An 18,936-nucleotide genomic window follows, 5' to 3' on the forward strand; every position below is an offset into this window, starting at 1 on the left:
CTGTAGAAGCTCAGCATTAGACCAAACACCCTACACATCACATCGGAGAATATTTACAAAAGTCTGCCCACTGTTACTGTAATTGCGGGTCCCAACCCGGTGCACTGTAGATGTGGCTGGTGCGCATCCAAAACACACAAACCCACGCACATACCAGAGCGTGTGTCTCTCCCCTGTCTTCACAAAACCATAATGTCAGAAATATTTCTTTGCTCTCTTAACACATGATCATTACAGTTTGGTGAGATGGCTGCCTGACTAAGCGTTTTGGAGGCATGTCCTGACACTGTCTTATCGTCTCGTCTGCCAACTGTCTCCGCTCACACTTTGCAATTATGTGAAGCCACAGTGTTACACTCTCAAGCCTGGGTTGGGACCGGGGTATTAACTGGAAGCCCTCCCTCTGCCCAGTACTTCATCATGAGCTATCATTCTCCTGTGAAGGATCAGAGGCTGAATCACTGTGTTCTACCAACTGCAGGGAGTGGACAAAATAATGGGAACACCTCACAGAAAAGGATTTCAGCTATGAAGAAAGTTAAAGGTATACTGTGCAGGATTTTCCTAAAAAACAATGGGTATGCTAACATGCGCACTAATATTCCACTATTATTCTGAATATGACAATATTCTGAATATGATACGGGTCATGTAAACAGCATATTCCATTTGAATGTGCCGAATTAGGCCCTGTCCCGAATGTAGCATTTTCCGATTAAGTTGGGAAATGTGGATATCATTCAGGTTTTAGGAGAATTCTTTGGACATGTGCACAGCACATTCAGAATATGCATCTCAGCAGGGGCTTTTACAGCAGTTTGCAACACACAGGCTCTTGTCTGTTCAGGGTCATCTGTGTGCTTGTCATGGACATTTTGTACACAAACCAACTAGCCAGCAGCTTGCAGAGCTGTGGGGTAGAGATGCATGCCCAAAAGAAAAGCCCACATTTCTGGTCAGAAGGACAAACACACCTATTTTAAACATTATAAAAGACTTGGATATCAGGTTTTTTGATATATGCAAATATTGCAACGCTGAGGAGTGGAAGAGGGAGGCCGTGTTCACATGGTCGAACATTATCGTCACCGGTGGGAATCTCTCAAAGATTCTGACACCAGCAATAGCCGTTCCACTTTTTCATATTTTGACAAAATAAACGACACATTAGGGCACATTAGTTGGAGTATGCATGGCTGCATGTAAACAGAAATATTTGACAAATATTGAATCCCATTAGCCATGTAAAAAGTTTACTAGGAATATTGTCTTTTCTGGATTAAGGACACAAGCCACAATATTTTTTGCATGTTAACATAGTGATTGTATAGACTCATACAGAGCTAATCCCTCTCCATCATTATTTAGTGGCAGATTTACTGTGCACCACTGCAGGTGAAGTCGGAACTTTATAAAAAGGTAGCGCCCAGGTGCCAGGCTGTAAGCAGCACACATCCAAGAGGAAGCTACAAAAACCATGGACGCAGCACTAAACTCAGATATAGTGACTCTGGGATGACTTTCCTTTTCACCGACAATACTGTTAACAAACAGGAGCACACAATTCCTGCATAGTATACCTTTAGCGTGACCTTGTGTAGCTTTGGGTGGACAAAAGTGGCAGTTAGGAAGTCATGGTAATCGCTTAAAGATAATGAAACAGTAGCACAAGTAAAGAAAAGTCAGAGTCCTCAAACTGACTCAGTAATGTCAGTTTCACAGCAGTATCTATGTAAAGTTTGCTAACTTTAGCCACCAAATGCTACTGTTGATATTCGACCAAATAAGGCTGTAAAACCCCCCAGAATGTATTGAATCTAGAAAAGATGCATTTTGCTGATTATAAATACAACTCTGATTCCAAAATTAAAAACTGTGACATTGTGTAAAATAAAAATGGAATGCATTGATCTGCAAATCCTTTTCGAAATACATTCAGTTGATTACAGTACAAAGACATGATAAGATATTTAATGTTCAAACTGATGAACTTTGTTTTTTATAAATATACACTCATTCTGAGACTGATGCCTGCAACACGTTCCAAAAAAGTTGACACAGTCATGTTTACCACTGTGTTACATCACTTTTTCTTAGTTCTGAAAGTTACATTTCTTTCTCAAGATTCACAAGCCAGACCCCCCAAAATCTTCAAGATTTACTCAAGATAAACTTTGACACAGTCTGTGTGGAAGAATCAGCCAAAATCCCATCGGAACACTGAGAGATTAGATTCTTTGTGCAGGATGCGTCTTGAAGCTGACACTGCAAACAAAGGCTTCTCCAAGTATTAAATAGATTTCAGCTAGCGTGTTTAATTCCTTTTTCCTGCGTCATCCCACTTTATTGCACATTTTTATAAAATGTGCTACACTTTCTTTATCAGTGTAGTTTTGTTGGGTTAATACCAATGTCTTGTCTAAATATTATGGGAACAGCTGTACTGGAAATTTGTTTAGAGAAAAAAGGCTTTGACGTGTTGAAAATTTATTTTCCTCACTGTATGTCAAAAAGGATTTGCAAATCAATGCGTTTTGTTTTATTTATGTTTCACACAGCGCCCCAACTATTTTGGAATCGGGGTTATAAACATTAACTGCCATAAAATGTGTTTATTTTATGTTGAAAACATTTGACAGCTATAATGGAGGATGGCTTTAAAAGTAAATAATCTTTGTGAAACATATGAGCATTGGTCAAAGAAAAAAAGCAAAACAATTTAAGTTATTAAAGGAAACTTTATCATATAAATTAATGACAGCACATACACATACATTCAGACTCCATCGACAGATAGAAGCAGCGGCCAGAAGTTGAAATCAATTGAGAACATATACAGTCAATTATAAAGGGGGTAAAGTGAAAATACTGCTTATTTTCATCTAACCCAAGACAACCCACTTTAATAGTATGCCTTTAATAGAGTCCCTTTTCATTGAGTGTGAATGTTAATTTTTCGTCTCTCTGTGTATTAATGTGTAGACAAGATAAATATTTATAAATCCTACTATGGGAAAATTCTCACGTTGCAGCACCTTAAGACGTAAGAGAAAATAGGAAAAGGTGATTGAGAGCTAAACAAAATAAACTAGAAAACATAAATGTAGTATAAAACCTATATACACTTTATCCTCCTGAGACCCGAATTTTTCTTGAGTATGTATTTTTAATTTCTCTTGCTATTTGGGACCAGTAGGACCCGATAAGTATAAAAACTAAACATTGTGGACAGTAATAAAGTCCCAATGTCCTCAAACGAGATGATAATAGAGTCCCAATGTCCTCAAACGAGTACTTCCTAATTAACAGTGTCTTAGCTTGTCACTGTTGCCAAAAATTGTTGTTTTAATTTGTGGCCATACCAAACTACAAACATTCTTGATCATAAATAAGCAAGTTTAAACCATAAAATGTGATCAGGTTTTTGGACCTTGTCCACTTTTGTGTCAGGATCGGCTGCAGACTGACTTGGCAGAGATGGCTGCCATCTTGTTTTTACATGGATTAGTGTATCGTGCTCTTACTACCACTAGATGGCACCAACAAGTGTCCACGAACGAGGACGAGTCTAAGTTAAGTATAATGAAGTATAAGGTCAAGTAAACCCAAAATGAGATGTCCCCATACGAGGACACAGGGTCTCAGGAGGATAAACACCTTTCACAGTGGTAAGATATTGCACAGTATGAAATTACACAGGAATGTTACATAGTGCAAATATGAAGAATATGGATAAGGATATTTACTCAAAATTGTCCCTGTATATTGATGCATCTTCTTCTGCCTTCAGCAACAACATTCACTGAACTGTTTTAAGCAGTTGTCGATCAAACACCAATAAAACATAAAATTACATCACTGTAAACACCTGTTTTGCTTTGATGCATAATTCCAGTTTACAGTTGAGCTTTTTATTTGAGAGAAAGGGTTTTACAGAGTCCCATTATGGCTGCTGCAGGCAGTGCACTTTTAGATTTAAGTGAAGAGGATTAGGTGTTTCCCCAAAGGGATCCTCGTTCTCTACAAAAAAAACCATAGCAGCTGCATTCCCTCTTTAGTGCCACGTGTGAGCTGCCATCTCCCTGCCAGTGTGAAGTCTGCGACTGCCTCAGCTGTGCTGGCTCCTCTTTAGGAGAGCTGCCAGCCCGCATCCTACAGCCCATTAGAGAGAAGTGATGCTCTATGTGGCTGACCAGTTGCCTTACAGCAAGTTAAAGTGATTGTTCCAGGTCGCAAAAAGTATTTATTTTTTTTTATTTGTTTTTTTTGTTTTGGAGTGTGTGAGGCTCTCTATAAAGCTGCCAGAAACTATTAAGGCACACACCGGTCTCTCTTATGTGATAGAACAAATTTCTTCTGTGCTGTTGCTTAAAATGAAAGTCTCAGTGAAATTTGTCACTGTCTAGAGAAGAGACCTCAGCTATCCTGTCTTGACTGACTACCTCCCTTTTTTCAAATCAGTCTAGCCAACACAGGGGCAAGGTAGCTGAAATTGCTTTTTTATCCCCAAAATGCCCGGAAGGTTTTGTCAAAAACCAGGAAAAAGTGGCGGTTTTGTCGTATCGGTCTTGAAGTCAAACCTCTGCCCTCATGATGGAGGGGAGACAGATGCCCTGCAGGACAAAGGACTTCTGGAGGTCATAATTCACCTTGACCAAAGAGAAGCAAACATGCACATGCTTACGCACTTCAACAAACACATAGACACACATAGCAAACGTGTGAAACCCTGTATTTGGCTGTGTTGGATCTAACACTTCCTGTCTCCTTTCATTATTCACAAGCATCAATCCTCTCACTGTTAATCTCGTCCTGCTGCTGCATTTATGACTCTTTCCTTGTCTTCTCTTCATACCTGTGTTCTGCTGCGGACCTGATAGCCTGCTCTGCTTCTTATTGTTTAGCCCATTTGACACAAAAAAAATGAATGCTGCATATAATATTGTGCCTTCTAAATTTTACTATAATACAAGTATGCAAATATGCTGTTTTGATGGGGAGGAATAAGTAGGTCAAAACAGCATCTATGGTGTATTTTTCTGTGGAGGGTTTGTCTGACTGTGAGTGCTTGTTCCCCTGCAGAGACCTGTGCAGTGAACAATGGCGGCTGTGATAGCACATGTCATGATTCAGTGACAGGAGTCCGCTGCAGCTGTCCTGTTGGCTTCACTCTGCAGCCGGACCGCAAGACCTGCAAAGGTAAAGCATCACCATTCAAACCGCACCTGTCCAGCTGTCGCCAAATTAATCTCCCGCTTGTCGTGTTGCCAGGCACACTGGAGCGCCTTTCTCAGCCCAGAGCTCACAGGAATTAACAAGTTATTTTTGTCCTCCGTGTTCGCACCTTTTTTTCCCAATGTGCTAGTTGGATTTTCTCTTTACAGACTACACTGATGTTGTTTTTCACCCACAAGTTCCCATATGATATCTGTATCCTTACTGATGCCACCACTCTTGCACTACTCTCTGCTCTCTAGCTGCATATTTTGAGTAATATTTTGTCATGCCACCTGTTTTCTTGACAGTTTTTCCACTACATTACCATCATCCTCCTTTCTGGGGTTTGGCAGAACATCCACAACTCAAGCAACCTGCTACAGTAACTTTTTTATTATATTATGTCTAATAAGATCATCTCCAAACTTTAGGATAAAACTGAGAATTATATTAGGAGACTTAGAAAACAAAGGCGCTGCTGACAGTAAGGGAGTTAGATGACTTTGGAGAGAATGAGGACAATCTGTGTTTCCAGAAAAGCGGGGATACAAATCTGTCAGCCTTCTATGCCTCGTAATGTTACACTAACAACTCTGATAAAAGTACATTGGCTTATATTAGTTCGCTCTGAGAGGAAACGAGAGGAAAACAAACCCAGGCAGCTCTGGCACAGGAAGACAGGGGCTCGCTGCAGGCCAGGCACTTCTGAGGAGCGGAGACAAAGATGGAGCAAGGAAGGGATTATTCTATTCCATTTCTGATGCATTTATTTCAACCAGATGATGAAGACTCCCTCAAGAGACAGATGCCTCATTTGTGATGATGATTCAGAATTAATCAGAGCCGCTGCCAAACTTGCCAAGGCAGAGCATCATCAAAAGCGGGGATGAACACATGATATATTGATTGGGTATTGGCTGCAGAAATAAAGAGCAGAGTAACCGGAGGGAGATGGACAATGATGATTTAGAGGCCTCACCACCATGAGGCTTGACTGTGTGAGAACTGCATCCCATTACAGCCACACGCAAGCTGATTTTAGCCCGACTGAGGGCCAGTAAGGAAATCCCTCAAGCTCATTTCTGCAGGACTGTCAAGGCAGCGCAACCAAAGACATAATCATCCTTTTTTTAATTGTTCTGCACCTTCAGCCAAGCTGCCTTTGCTCTTCTGTCTCTACCTCATTGTTTTTATATACCTTTGTTAAAGCTGCTGTGATCAATATGTAACCATAAATCTAAGTTCTTTGGTTCGGTCTCACTGGTCTCATCAGTGCTTGAAAACTCACTGTACACTAGCAGCTATTTCTGTCAGGAGTTGGTGGAGATCAAACACGGAGCTAAAAGAGAGTGAATATAAGCCTTAAATTTGTCAGGCAGACAGAAACATTTACATTGAAAGGCGCCGTATGTAAGAATGTGGCCAAAACGGTGACTGCACTCAAATTCAAAATACTGCCACGAGTCGTGTCCGCCCCCCCTCCCCTACAGATTCGAGGTTGCTGGACAGCGGCACGCTGGAGACTGATTTGTTTGCCCACGGGCGGCTGCTGTGGCAGGGCAGCGTCGCCGCGTCCTTGATCTTCGGTTTTCCAGCGGACCGTTCGAGCAAGTCCGGCTTCTCTGCTGCTAACGCTGCTGCCGGGATACAGCTGAGGAGACTGCTAATGCTATGTACCAGGACAATGCTAATGCTGCTTGCCGTGCTGCTGTAGCTCAGTCGTAACTGTAACTGATGCTGAGACTCTACTGACTGTGTGACTGGTAGACAGCGGTGGGTGGCACAACAGGCCAAAACACAAATTCAAAACATAAACATGATTTGTGGACCGTAAATTTTTTTAAATGAGAATATTCTGGCTGTACTATTGTTGTCGGTGAGATCAGTATGTTATATGAACGTTATTCCTTAGTCTCTGTGACATATAAGGATGATTTTACAACTATTTGCTTTAGATTTCTTACATATAGCTCCTTTAAGCCCATTTGTTATTAGTGCCATAATAGCTGTTTCTGGGGTCCACACGACGAGACATGTAAACACCACATGATAGACAATTCACAATACTAACAAAGCTGAATTATTAAGTAATAAAAAAAGAATAAACTTCTGAATAAAGGTTGTCCTGGCCCAAAAAAATGCCCTCCAAAGAACTATAAGAGAAGGTAAGATCAAACAGTGACTGAAGAAATTACTGCAAAGTATTTAAGATCAAATCATGAGTGAACAAATATTTTTTTCTTGACTTAATCATTCAATCTTGAGGTCTTATTTTAATCAAATATTGTTCAAATTGTGTGCAGAACTGAAATAATGTAAAGAGTTTATGGCTGTGGACTCTGGGTTTTCCAGTCATATCCAATTTATGTAATTCCAATCCTGTTAGGGACCCCGGTTTGCAGAAATATTTATTATATTTAAATATGCCATTGTGAAAAAAAAAGAAAAATTGCAGTTTCTTTTTTCCTCGCCAAAATTTAGCATAAAATTGGAGCATTATTTGGCCCCCTTTTCTGACAACATAGCTTAACATAGTTGGTACCACTGGATGCCTTTGGTTCTCTATTTTAATATGATACATGTGCCTCCACTGTGGCTTTAAAACAGAGCCGGATACAGCAGGTTTTATTTGCTGTTTATTTCTTTGTATTTATCTCTCACTTTCAGCTCTGTCTGTCATACCTGCTGCTTCTTCACATTTTTTGTGCCAGATATTGCATCTCTGTTCCTTTTATGTTCTTGTTCTCTCTGTACCCTGGCTTTTCTTTTAGGAGCCCTGATTTTTGGTGAAGTATTCTGACTCAGCTGGTCAGGCCACAGTTTACCTCATATGTTTATATTTGTTGGGCTTGTATGTACTACACATGCATGCACATCTGACCCCGCTGTCAGATAGCTGCTGGGGGTGGTAGTATCAGATGGCACATTGAAATGTGTTTGAATAATAAAAATGCATGTATTTATCATATATAAACCTTTATTTAATCAGGTAAGTCCTGTTGATACATAGATAATATAATGTAATATGAGAATGAGTCAGTTAAAACAAGTTAAAAATTAGAATCAGTCAGGTTTTTGACTAGATTTCTGATTTGACTCATTGGAACCAGAGTATTGAGCTTCAAAGTACAGTGCAATTCATTCCAGGTGTGTAGTGCAAAGAATCTATAAGCAATCTTTCCCAAATCAGCTTTTTTCAGCTCTCCAGCTAATAAGTGACGTTAAATATGAGGGCAAATTTTAAGAAGTCCTTTATAAATAGATAAAAACAAATGCTGGTCCCTTTTAATATGAAGAGGAGGCCAACCTACTTTTTGATAAAGACAACAATGAATGGTAGACAAATACATGAAACTTGTATTGTCAGGGATATAACTCGATAAGTAGATTTTTGTACATGATCCAATTCAAGGGTCGACCATAGACCTTTTCACAGGCCCCCCCCCCTTGGCCTTGGGCTGGGGTCATCTGTACCCTTTGACCCCCCCCCCGATAGCGGGCCTGCCCCCAAGTGACCAAAAATATCACATATAGCAGATTTAAGTTAAATTTTTCTCTCCTTCTCCCCCTCTTTTTTGATGGATGATTTGATGTATCCACTGTTCTGAACTATTTTCTTTTCACAGACATTGATGAGTGCCGTCTTAACAATGGGGGCTGCGATCATGTGTGTCGAAACACAGTCGGCAGCTTCGAGTGCAGCTGCAAGAAAGGCTACAAGCTGCTGACCAACGAGAGAACGTGTCAAGGTAGGCTGCCCATTTGACATCCTTTTACCACTGAGATCAAACACATTTTCCCGTGCACTGCTACCCAAAAGCATGTCCTCAGCACTTTCTTTCTTATAGCTATTGATTTTTGCATTGATTACAAAGAATAGTAAAACAAAAATGTCCACAAAACTATGCTCCCTCCAGCCTGCAGAGAGGCCTCTCTGGCTTGTTTATCTGTTATATTTGGTGGTAGCCATCGCTCAGCAGGAGCTCGGAGGACTAGCTGCAGAACAAATAAAGAGTTTGCCATGGCCGAACACAGGTGTGGGGAATTAGAGCTCCAACTCTAAAACCTCTGGTTCTCGGATGAATCAAGCCACTACAGAAACATCTGGTGAAAGAAGACAGGCAGGCTAGAACTGTGGAGCCGAGCTCGGCCTCTCTCCGAGTGGAAAAACAGATGACATGCTATTTTTTAATTCTCTTTTCTTTATTGATGTGGTCGATCAATATCCAGCCTGGTACACATCAATGTCATGCAATGGGTTTAGAATTGCCGCACTGAATCACACCAGTCTGTACACAGAACACAAACATCTTATGTCTTCAGTGTCACTGTGCTTTGCAGCGAATTTCTTGTCACTTCAGATCTATTTTTGGTGGGATGCCTTTCTCTCATTATTTACAGCAGAACAATGCAAAGTTTATTTTGCCATAATAACACAGATAACTGAGAAAATGTGGTCTGTGCATGTAGGAATGTAAATCACAGTTTGTTTTCTGTGGCACCGTGCCTTAACCAACCCCGTCATGTGCTGTTTGGGTGCACGGGGGCAACTTTGGAACAGTGTTGTCCTTGTTTGGTGCTGTGTGTTTTGTCTGGAGTGAAGGGTTGTGATAAAGCTCACTTCTTCTTGAGTGAGGTGTTGCCAGGCTAACACACACACTCCACCTCACTGAGTCACCTGTCTGCTCCTTATCCTCGTCTCTCATTCCTTTCATTTTTCTCACCAGTGGAACGAGAGCCGGGCAGAGTAACAGCAGAATGTCTCAGTAAAGGTTAAACTGTATCGCAATAATCTCCTCTGATTTTTGTTTGTTCATCTCTGATGTTAGAATGCTAATCTGTGACTAAAGGGGCACCTAATAGAATGAGCATGGCATTTCCATAAAGTTGATGGACTCACAGGAGACAAACGGAGAAAAGAAAGGTCAGAGTCAGAGCAGCAGGGGCCGAGATGATAGTAATAGTAATTCCCAAACACTGGATCCTACATTTCCTGTAATGCAACTCAATAGTATTTTTATATGCTTCTGCACCGTACATCCCATTCTCATGAACACAAAATCTCAAGTATACCTTGAGGAAATGTCTTCAAATTTGGCACAAATGTTCACTTGCACTTAATGAACTGATTAGACTTTGGTGGTCAAAGGTCATTTTGAACTTGTGCCAGTCTCATGCACAGTCCACTTGGACTGAACAATGAACTGATGAGATTTTTGTAGTCAAAGGTCAAGGTTACTGTGACCTCATCTGTCACATTCTTGTGAACACAATATCTCAAGAACACCTTGAGGAAATGTCTTCAAATTTGGCACAAATGTTCACTTGCACTTAATGAACTGATTAGACTTTGGTGGTCAAAGGTCATTTTGACCTTGTGCCAGTTTCATGCTCATGAATGCGATATCTCAAGAAGGCCTGGAGGGAGATTCCTCAAATTTGGCACAAACATCCCCTTGGACTCAAGAATGAACTGATCAGATTTGGTGGTCAAAGGTCATGGTCACTGTGACCTCATCTGTCTCATTCTTGTAAACACAATATCGTAAGAGCACCTTGAGGGAAGTTCTTCAGATTTGGCACAAACGTCCCCTTGGACTCAAGAATGAATTGGTTAGAACTTGGTGGCCAAAGGTCAAGGTCACTGTGACCTCAAAAGACATATGTTCGGCCATAACTCTAGAATTCACATGTAATTATGACATAATTTCACATAAATTTATAACGGGATGAAATGATAACATTTTATATCCAAAAGGTCAAAGGTCAACTTCACTGTGACATCATAGTGTTATGCAGAAACACTTTTTTGGCCATTACTGTGTGAAATACTGAATTGGTGACACTAGTCTTTGGTGTCCACGTTGAAACTGTGCTGGTTTCTGGATCTTCTGTGCTGCCGGGGAAAGATGTGTATGAAGCATTCTTGTTTTGACAGACACGGATGTAAACTCTAAGTACAACATGACTACAACACTTGGTGGAAAGGTAAAGCATGGGCCAATGAAGATCCCACTAAATGTTGGAGCAGATCTGAATATTATGACAACACCCTAACATTGCTAACAGAGCTAACAGTGTAACATTTTGATAAAACAACATATAGTAATGTCATCATGCATCTCTCTTATGAGCAAAAATCCGGAACTGGTAGACTGAGAGGACCTGCAGCAAATGACACAGTGCTACACTTTTGTTAATATGTGCTTGAGCTTGGTGTTGGGTTGTGGTATTCTGTGACATCAGTGATACTTAAATAGACGTTTGCTGTCTCCACGAGGTGTTGAGATGTGTCAACTGAACTCTGGGTTATCTTGGTTTAAACAGTCATGGTGTTTCCCTGCTGTCAGTGGACCATGGCCCGTAAGTCAGGATGGGGCATGTCTGCTGAGCCCCTGTCAGCATTCCTCCACCCTCAACACCCTCAATAATCTCTTTCTCACTCCTAATCCACATGAGGGCACTCAGGGAGATGTTCATCAGATGCCATGTTTTCTCCAAAGTGAACATCTATGATAGAGATCTTATCTGTTCTTTATAAACAACAGCGACCTTTTCTTAGTCTCACACAACCTCATTTTCTTCCTCAGAGTTTTGTATTGAAAAGGGTGAAGGTTGAAGTGATGCATTGACTCCTGACACACAGATCAGTCTAGTGCAGTGAGTGGGCAGATTAACAGAGAGCACTGAGGAGAACTAATGGATAGAAACTCTGATTTATTATTTCCAGTGAGTGCAAGTGATTTGGCTGTTCTCATCCTTCTATGTTCCCCTGCACGTACATCTCACCTCATGATGCCCACCCACTGCATACTTCACCTTAGCTGCCTGGTAAATAAGGGTTGTACTGTAGGAGTCCCAGATGTCTTCACACATCAGCTCTGCAGCGCGGCACAACACAAACAGATAATGATAAGTTGCAGACTGACTTCTGGCGTCACTTATTGCAACATTTTTTGAGGGTAAACTGAGTCACCACGCCTTTTTCTCCCAGAGGGTTTCAGACCCCTCACTTTAAAGTGTGCTGAGCAAAGTTTATGCTCAATATGCCGAAAACAATCACTTTTGCAATGCCTCATGCAGCGTCTGCAGACCCATGCTGCTCTCATCTGCCACCACTGTTATGAATCTCTTGGGGCCACCAGAGGGGACAGAGAGCGAGAGCTGTGCGAGTTTGTTCTTGTTAAAGTTTTTCATCTTTATTTGTGGTCACGTTTGACTTCTCTATGTAGAACCAGTGCATCAGGATCTGAAAGATCATTTTTCTTAGATGTCAAAGGGGACCTTTTATGCTTTTCCATATTTTGTATCTCATATATAGCATTACAAAAACATGGCCAAAGTGTAAAATAATGGGGTACGTATGTAGAAGTAATCTCTGTGGGCAAAAACCGCTGGTCTCCTACTGTTCTGAACTCTCTGTTTCCAACAGTTTTTTCTACTCTGGCTACAGTACGACATCATTTCATGCTGGTTCATGATTTCTTTATATGGTGATTTGCTACAGGCACACTACTGCAGGTGTTTACATTACGTAGCGCACTCTGCTAAATGAATCTACATGCTAACATCAGAGAAATATGTAATCCTTATTGCCAGCGTTGTAAATTTCTACCCGATTTTGGATCATATTCCTGCTGAAACATGTCTGGTTTTGTTTAGAAGCTTTTATTGCTATTTTTTCACGCTAGACAATGCCGCTCCTTTCTGTTACACTGGTTCCACAGCTGCAAGTACATCACTAACGCACATGTAGCAACATGCTAACTTCAGGGAAATGTGTAAACTCAGTTGTAATGTTGTTAATTTCTTCCAGAGTTTGGATCATATTCCTGCAGAAACTTGACTGGTTTTGTTTAGAAGCATTTATTGCTGATTTTTAAGCTAGAAAGTGTTGCTCTTCACTGTTACAGTCCTTCCCCAGCTGCAACTACACTGTTAACGTACATGTAACAACATGCTAACATCAGGGAAACATGTAAACTTGGTCTCTGATGTTTTTAATTTCTTCCAGATTTCGGATCATATTCCTACTGAAAAATGTCCTGTTGTCTTCAGAAGCTTTTATTGGTGATTTTTCACCATAAAAGGTGCAGCTATTTTCTGTTACACTCATTCCACGGCTGCAAGTACACTGCTAACATACATACACACTAATGTCAGGGAAACATGTAAAGTTGGTTGCTGATGTTGTTCATTTCTCCCCGATTTGGGATCAGATTCCTGTTGGAACATGTCCGATTGTGTTGACTTGAGTGTTTTTTTTAAAGATTATTTTATGGAGCTTTTTGCCTTTAAAGGACATTTTGAAGTGTGAAAGGGAGAGAAACGGGAAGACATGCAGCAAAGTACCACAGGCTGGAAACAAACCCATGTACACTGCCTTTGTAAAATTGGTTGCTGATGTTGTTCATTTCTCCCCGACTTGGGATCAGATTCCTGCTGAAACATTTCCGGCTGTGTTTAGAAACTTTTGTAGGTGATTTTTCTTTTTTTAAGCTTTTTTGGGGGCTTTTTGCCTTTAAAGACAGGACAGTTTGAAGTGTGAAAGGGAGAGAAACGGGAAGACATGCAGCAAAGGGCCACGGGCTGGAAACAAACCCATGGACACTGCCTTTGTACACGGGGCGCCCGCTCTACCCACTAAGCTACTCAGTGTCCCTCGTTAGTGATTTTTCACGGTAGAAACTGATGCTACTCTCCATAACAGTCATTCCCCCAGCTGCAAGATACGGAAGAATTGTAAATGCTGATCAATCGGAGCAGACTGGCTTTTTTGGGAGGAGGGCTGAAAGAAACCATCGCAAAACAGTGTGTTTCAGTCAGAGGGGGAACACAGGTGTTCCAGCACAGACCGTATGAGGAAAATAAAGTGTTTTTGACCATTAAAGCATGTAAACATGTGGTCGTAGAAACTTTAAATACAATTATGAACTTGAAAATGGACATAATAAGTCTCCTTTGAACCCGAATTGTTTTTTTTTTTTTTTATCTAAAAGTGGATTTTTTTTTAATCTAGCTGAGTTGGAGTTGAATCAGTAATTAAACAGTTGGGGAATTTTCAATCTTTTGATCATCCACCAGTGGATCTCCTCCAAAACCTGTGCTCTGTCGTAAACCGATCACTTAATAATCTTTTAATCTCAGCAAGTTTTCATCATGCCCTCTAACAGGCCTGCCAAGTGTTAACCTCAATGACTGTCTTCACTGGTTTGCACAGAGCTCAGCTGCATTGCACATGAAGGAATATGCCCAGCGTGAATACGTGATGTATTTTGTGCAACGCTCTGCAAGATTTGTGCAGGCATTTATCCGTCTGTCTTTTTGGTTTCTTCAAGACAACCCATTATTTAACTGAACTCCTGTAATTGCTGTGAAATACCTGCGTCATCTGTTTGATGGTGGCTGGCGCTGCCTTGTAACCCAGAGGAGGTTCAGATAATGTGGATGAAAGCATGATATTCCTGGGAAAATCCTGGGAACTTTCAGCAAAGTTGTAGCACATCCCCATTTTCCCCCAGCATGTGCTGCCTGGGCTTGACTCAGATTTTTGCTGACATTAAAGGAAACCTTGATCGTAATAAAACCAAATGTCATCAGTCTCCTGTAGCTTCACGTATCAATCCATATGGTCTTTGAGCCTGTGACATTTAAGCGACTTATCAGGAAGCACTTGTAAGAGAGCAGAATAGCTCAAAAAGATAAGGTGGAGAGGCTACTGTCATGCAGGAAGGAGCTGTAGCAGTGTGGATTTGCAGGTGTGATGAGAGTGACAGGGTCAGAGAGACCGGAGATGGTAATAGCAAGTTTCTTCCTATCTGCATCTCACAAATTTATCTAAATTGGACAGTGATTGTTTGATTTTTATCATGATTTCCTCAGAATAAATGAAAGACAATTCAAATTATGGGGTCCAACATTACTGGGTCATTTATGGTATGGTAAAGAGGAGAAAAGAAATGTGATTGGCAGGTTCTATGCGGAGTGAAAAATGGCACTTCAGCTCCTATTATCAGGTGAAGAGCAGATTTTCTTTTGACTCCTGCTGTGGCTGCTTGTTATTTCAAAAATACTTTGAAAATTCCATTTCAGTGCATCGAAATGGAAAACTGAATGACAGCAGGAGGTCAACCACTATACCAAGTACCAAACACAAGACGTCTTGCTTTCAAAAGACACTTTTTTTCCCCTGCAAAATATGATTTGACCCGTTGCAATTCATGACAAAAGATGAAAACAAAAAAATATGCCATGATAGGAGGATGAAAGAGTCCTGTTTGTGAAGTTTTTAACAGCATGTCTTTCTATCTACACAGACATCGACGAGTGCTCTTTTGACCGCGCCTGTGACCACTTCTGTGTCAACTCTGCCGGCAGTTTCCAGTGCCTCTGTCATAAAGGCTACGTTCTCTACGGCCTGGCACACTGTGGAGGTGAGCCGACCACGCTCTTTCTCTTTGATGTTAATCTGTCCATCACTCTTTCTCTGCATCCCACACCTCTGTGCTAACCATTCATTAGCTGCTCTTAATGTTTGGCAGGAAAATCATAATTACACTAGAAATAGATTATTATTATTGGTAATTAAAATTTCTACTGACAGCTTATATAAAGCTCCCTACAATATGCTGTGTATAATAAAGGACAATATCAGATAGATTTAGCTGATAAATTAAAGTATTTTCAGACGACTGCTATTAATTTTCAAACTCTGCCGTAGTCTTGAAGTTTGGTTTCTTACTTTTCAGGCATTGATTTTGAACCATGCTAGCAATCTGACTCTAGGGATGGCTGTGTCAGTCAAATGGTCTTTGGTTAAAACCACAGAAAATGAAGATTGACAACATGACAGCTCCCAAATATCGAAGCAAATCATGACCAATATTTAAATTAAAATGCATTTGCAGAAATGCTTTTTCATTTTAAGGATGTGGCTGCATTATTTGACTCATAAATAAAATTAATAATCAACCTATTTGCATTTGCATTTTCTTCTTCAAGACTGCACATTTTATGCCATAATCAAAAAGAAAACAAAGAAGACATTGCTATTTCATTTTCGTGGTCTGCCCTGCAAAATAGTGCCCACAATTCGAAATTGATTTAGCAATCTGAGCGGCACAGGAGAGTGACGTCAGTAAAATGAGAAAAATCAAATTCACTCGTCAATTTTAAACATATTGGAGGGTAATCCATCAAAAGAATGAAGTATTTGCACTTCATCTGAGACTTGAGAGTTGTCCTCCTTACTGGAATATAATCATACTCAAGAAACAAACAAACAACCATTGTTGTTGTTACAGAATCAGTGTGTTGTTTTTGTTCTAACTCTGGATGTCACAGCATCCTTAAAGAATAAAAACATTGAAAGGTCCCTGCATGCCGCTTCATTCTTGTACTATAACAAGATGTAACTAAATGACTCTGATGGATTATCCCTCTCAAGCCAGTCTGAAGTCTTTGCAAGTTGATTTTCAAATCGATTGAAATGAGCTAAAGCAGGTGGCTGCCTTGGAGGCAGGAAATCAATCAAAGAACTTTTGCTACACTGTAATGTAAAGTGTTCTGGCAATTTGTGCTGTAGTTAATGGACTAAAACATGAAAAACCACAGTTATGGTCCTTGAAGCTGGAGTATGACCATGTTCATCAAACATTAGCAGGTACCTACAGTACTCTGGTGTGGAACAGATAGCAGAGGCAGCCTTTGGTGTCAGGAGGAGGTGTGTGGGGGCGCGTCAGATCTGCCTGGCAGGCAGCAAGAGGCCCGCCAGAGCACATCAGGGTGTTGCGGCGGCCCTTTGATGGAGTGTGTATCACCAGTTAGAATCTGCTGCTGTCTCCAGCGCCTCAGGGCCTCACAGTAGTTCTGGGAGAGGCAGCGCATATGCACTCGAAATACATAGCTTTGCAGTGATTTGCTCTGTGTTTTTTTGTCTGTGGTTTGACAGGTCCACTGATCAGGAATGTTGCAACAGAATGTAGAATAAGGAATGAGACTAGAGAGCGGTAACATGTAAAGTGTGGGATCGTGAGGTCTGCACAAACACAACAGAGCAGTTATTTACACCCTCTTACTGCAACATGCCCAATTGAGGACCTTAGCATGTTTCCTACTGCCACAATCTAATAAAGGCAAAAATGCCCTTAAAAAGTGCTGGAGGAGGAACATCTTCGAGCTGTAGTTTTCAAACTTTTTAAGCTGCATGCCACCTCAGAATATACCAGGCTCTGCACAGACGAACGTAAAAAATACAGTAGCATAGGCCTGAAGTTACCCTATTCAGCTACAGATAGTTCACTCAGAAGGCACATTTATTCCTCATCAGAAGATTTTGTCGGCTGTTGTCTGCCACAGACATGCTGTGCAAAGGGGCAGCACTAGAACTGGCACTTAAACTCTACCACACAACTAACATACACAGCAAGGGCAAGCCCCTCATCATGTGCAGTGCAGACCTTACTGGTGCTGCTTAAGTAGCCACCAGCACTTGTGCTCGATTGTCGTCTACTTCAGTCTCGACAGGTCTGCTCAAAATATTCTCCTCTCTTATCCACACTTCTCTTCCTAATACTTCCCGTTTGGGGCCATGATTGCAGTGTTCTTAAACCATTTATTTCACCTCTGCTTACACATGTCACAGTTTAGCTCGTAACTACTGTAATCATGGATGCATGCGCCAGGCCCCCAGGAAGTGCCCCAGGCTTTGAAGCCAGTTTTCATAGTGGCCAAACAGTGGAGTTATGTCTATCACCTGGTGCCCTGTGGCCCAAAAAAACTTTTTCCCATAGACATACATTTTTATGAGCATCACAACCCCCACAGAATGACTTGTTTTGCTATCAGGATCTATTCAGTCTGGTAATATTTGGAAAGTCTAGAAAAGCAGCCCAATTGAATCAATTTATCCCCATTTAAGTTAGTTGAAAACTTAACCGGAAGTAGCCGGCTCACACAAGCGTGAAAGCAGTGCCAATCATGTGGGAAATGTGTTACACGGCAGTTAAATTTTTTGGCTTCATGCGCCACTGATCAAGTTTCATTGGAATGAATGAGGCCTCATCTCCAATGCTGTATCCAGTTCTCTTTATACACCAGTGGTGTGTGCACACTACGTTCATGAGCGTGACAACTTAGCAGGCTGATATTGAAACAAAAATATTACAGGAAAAGCAAAATTTAATCACAATTGCATTTCAGGGATATCATGGATTAAAGGCTCTTTTATACGAAAATAGATCTATTGATTTTAAATGTAACCGTCACTGCCCACATACCTCCATGTGCCCTTTGTGTTGGCATAGAAACATGCACTAGATGGCACTAGAGAGCAAAACAAGCAGAGCAGAGCAGTCAAAACTCTGACAACAAACATGGCAACAGTGGAAGAGGTTGTAATAATGTACCTTTTATCAGAGGCAGGGTTGTAGACAGTGGTGGTCTGTGAGGCCATTAAATACTTACGACATATGGACGATAAATTCTCTTCACTACATAAAGGATTTGTTCTGTTCCACCATTTTTAAAACTTCTATGTTGTTTCTTGCTTGAACGACGCTACCCTGCCCCCCAGGTTTCCAGTGGTGCTGCTCCATTTTGTCTGTATCCATAAGCTTTTAGAGAACGTGCACAAATACGGACAAAATCAGCTTACGTATGTGTATGAAGACAAGGTACCTGGAAGTCCATTTATTCCTGTGGGAATGTCCGTGATATCTG

General features: G+C 41.0%; 1 protein-coding gene across 2 annotated transcripts in view; it reads left to right on the top strand.

The window, feature by feature from the left end:
• The window catches only part of scube3 (signal peptide, CUB domain, EGF-like 3), a 107,587-nt gene that overhangs the window by 76,453 nt on the left and 12,198 nt on the right, over window positions 1-18,936 (top strand). For both annotated transcript variants that reach the window (XM_033629159.2, XM_033629158.2), the window contains 3 exons: window positions 5,083-5,199; window positions 8,844-8,966; window positions 15,534-15,650. In XM_033629159.2, coding sequence (XP_033485050.1) covers window positions 5,083-5,199; window positions 8,844-8,966; window positions 15,534-15,650 — 357 coding nt within the window. The remainder of the gene's footprint in view (window positions 1-5,082; window positions 5,200-8,843; window positions 8,967-15,533; window positions 15,651-18,936) is intronic.

This window comes from Epinephelus lanceolatus, chromosome 8 (assembly GCF_041903045.1).
Source record: "Epinephelus lanceolatus isolate andai-2023 chromosome 8, ASM4190304v1, whole genome shotgun sequence".
NCBI classification, from domain to species: domain Eukaryota; kingdom Metazoa; phylum Chordata; class Actinopteri; order Perciformes; family Serranidae; genus Epinephelus; species Epinephelus lanceolatus.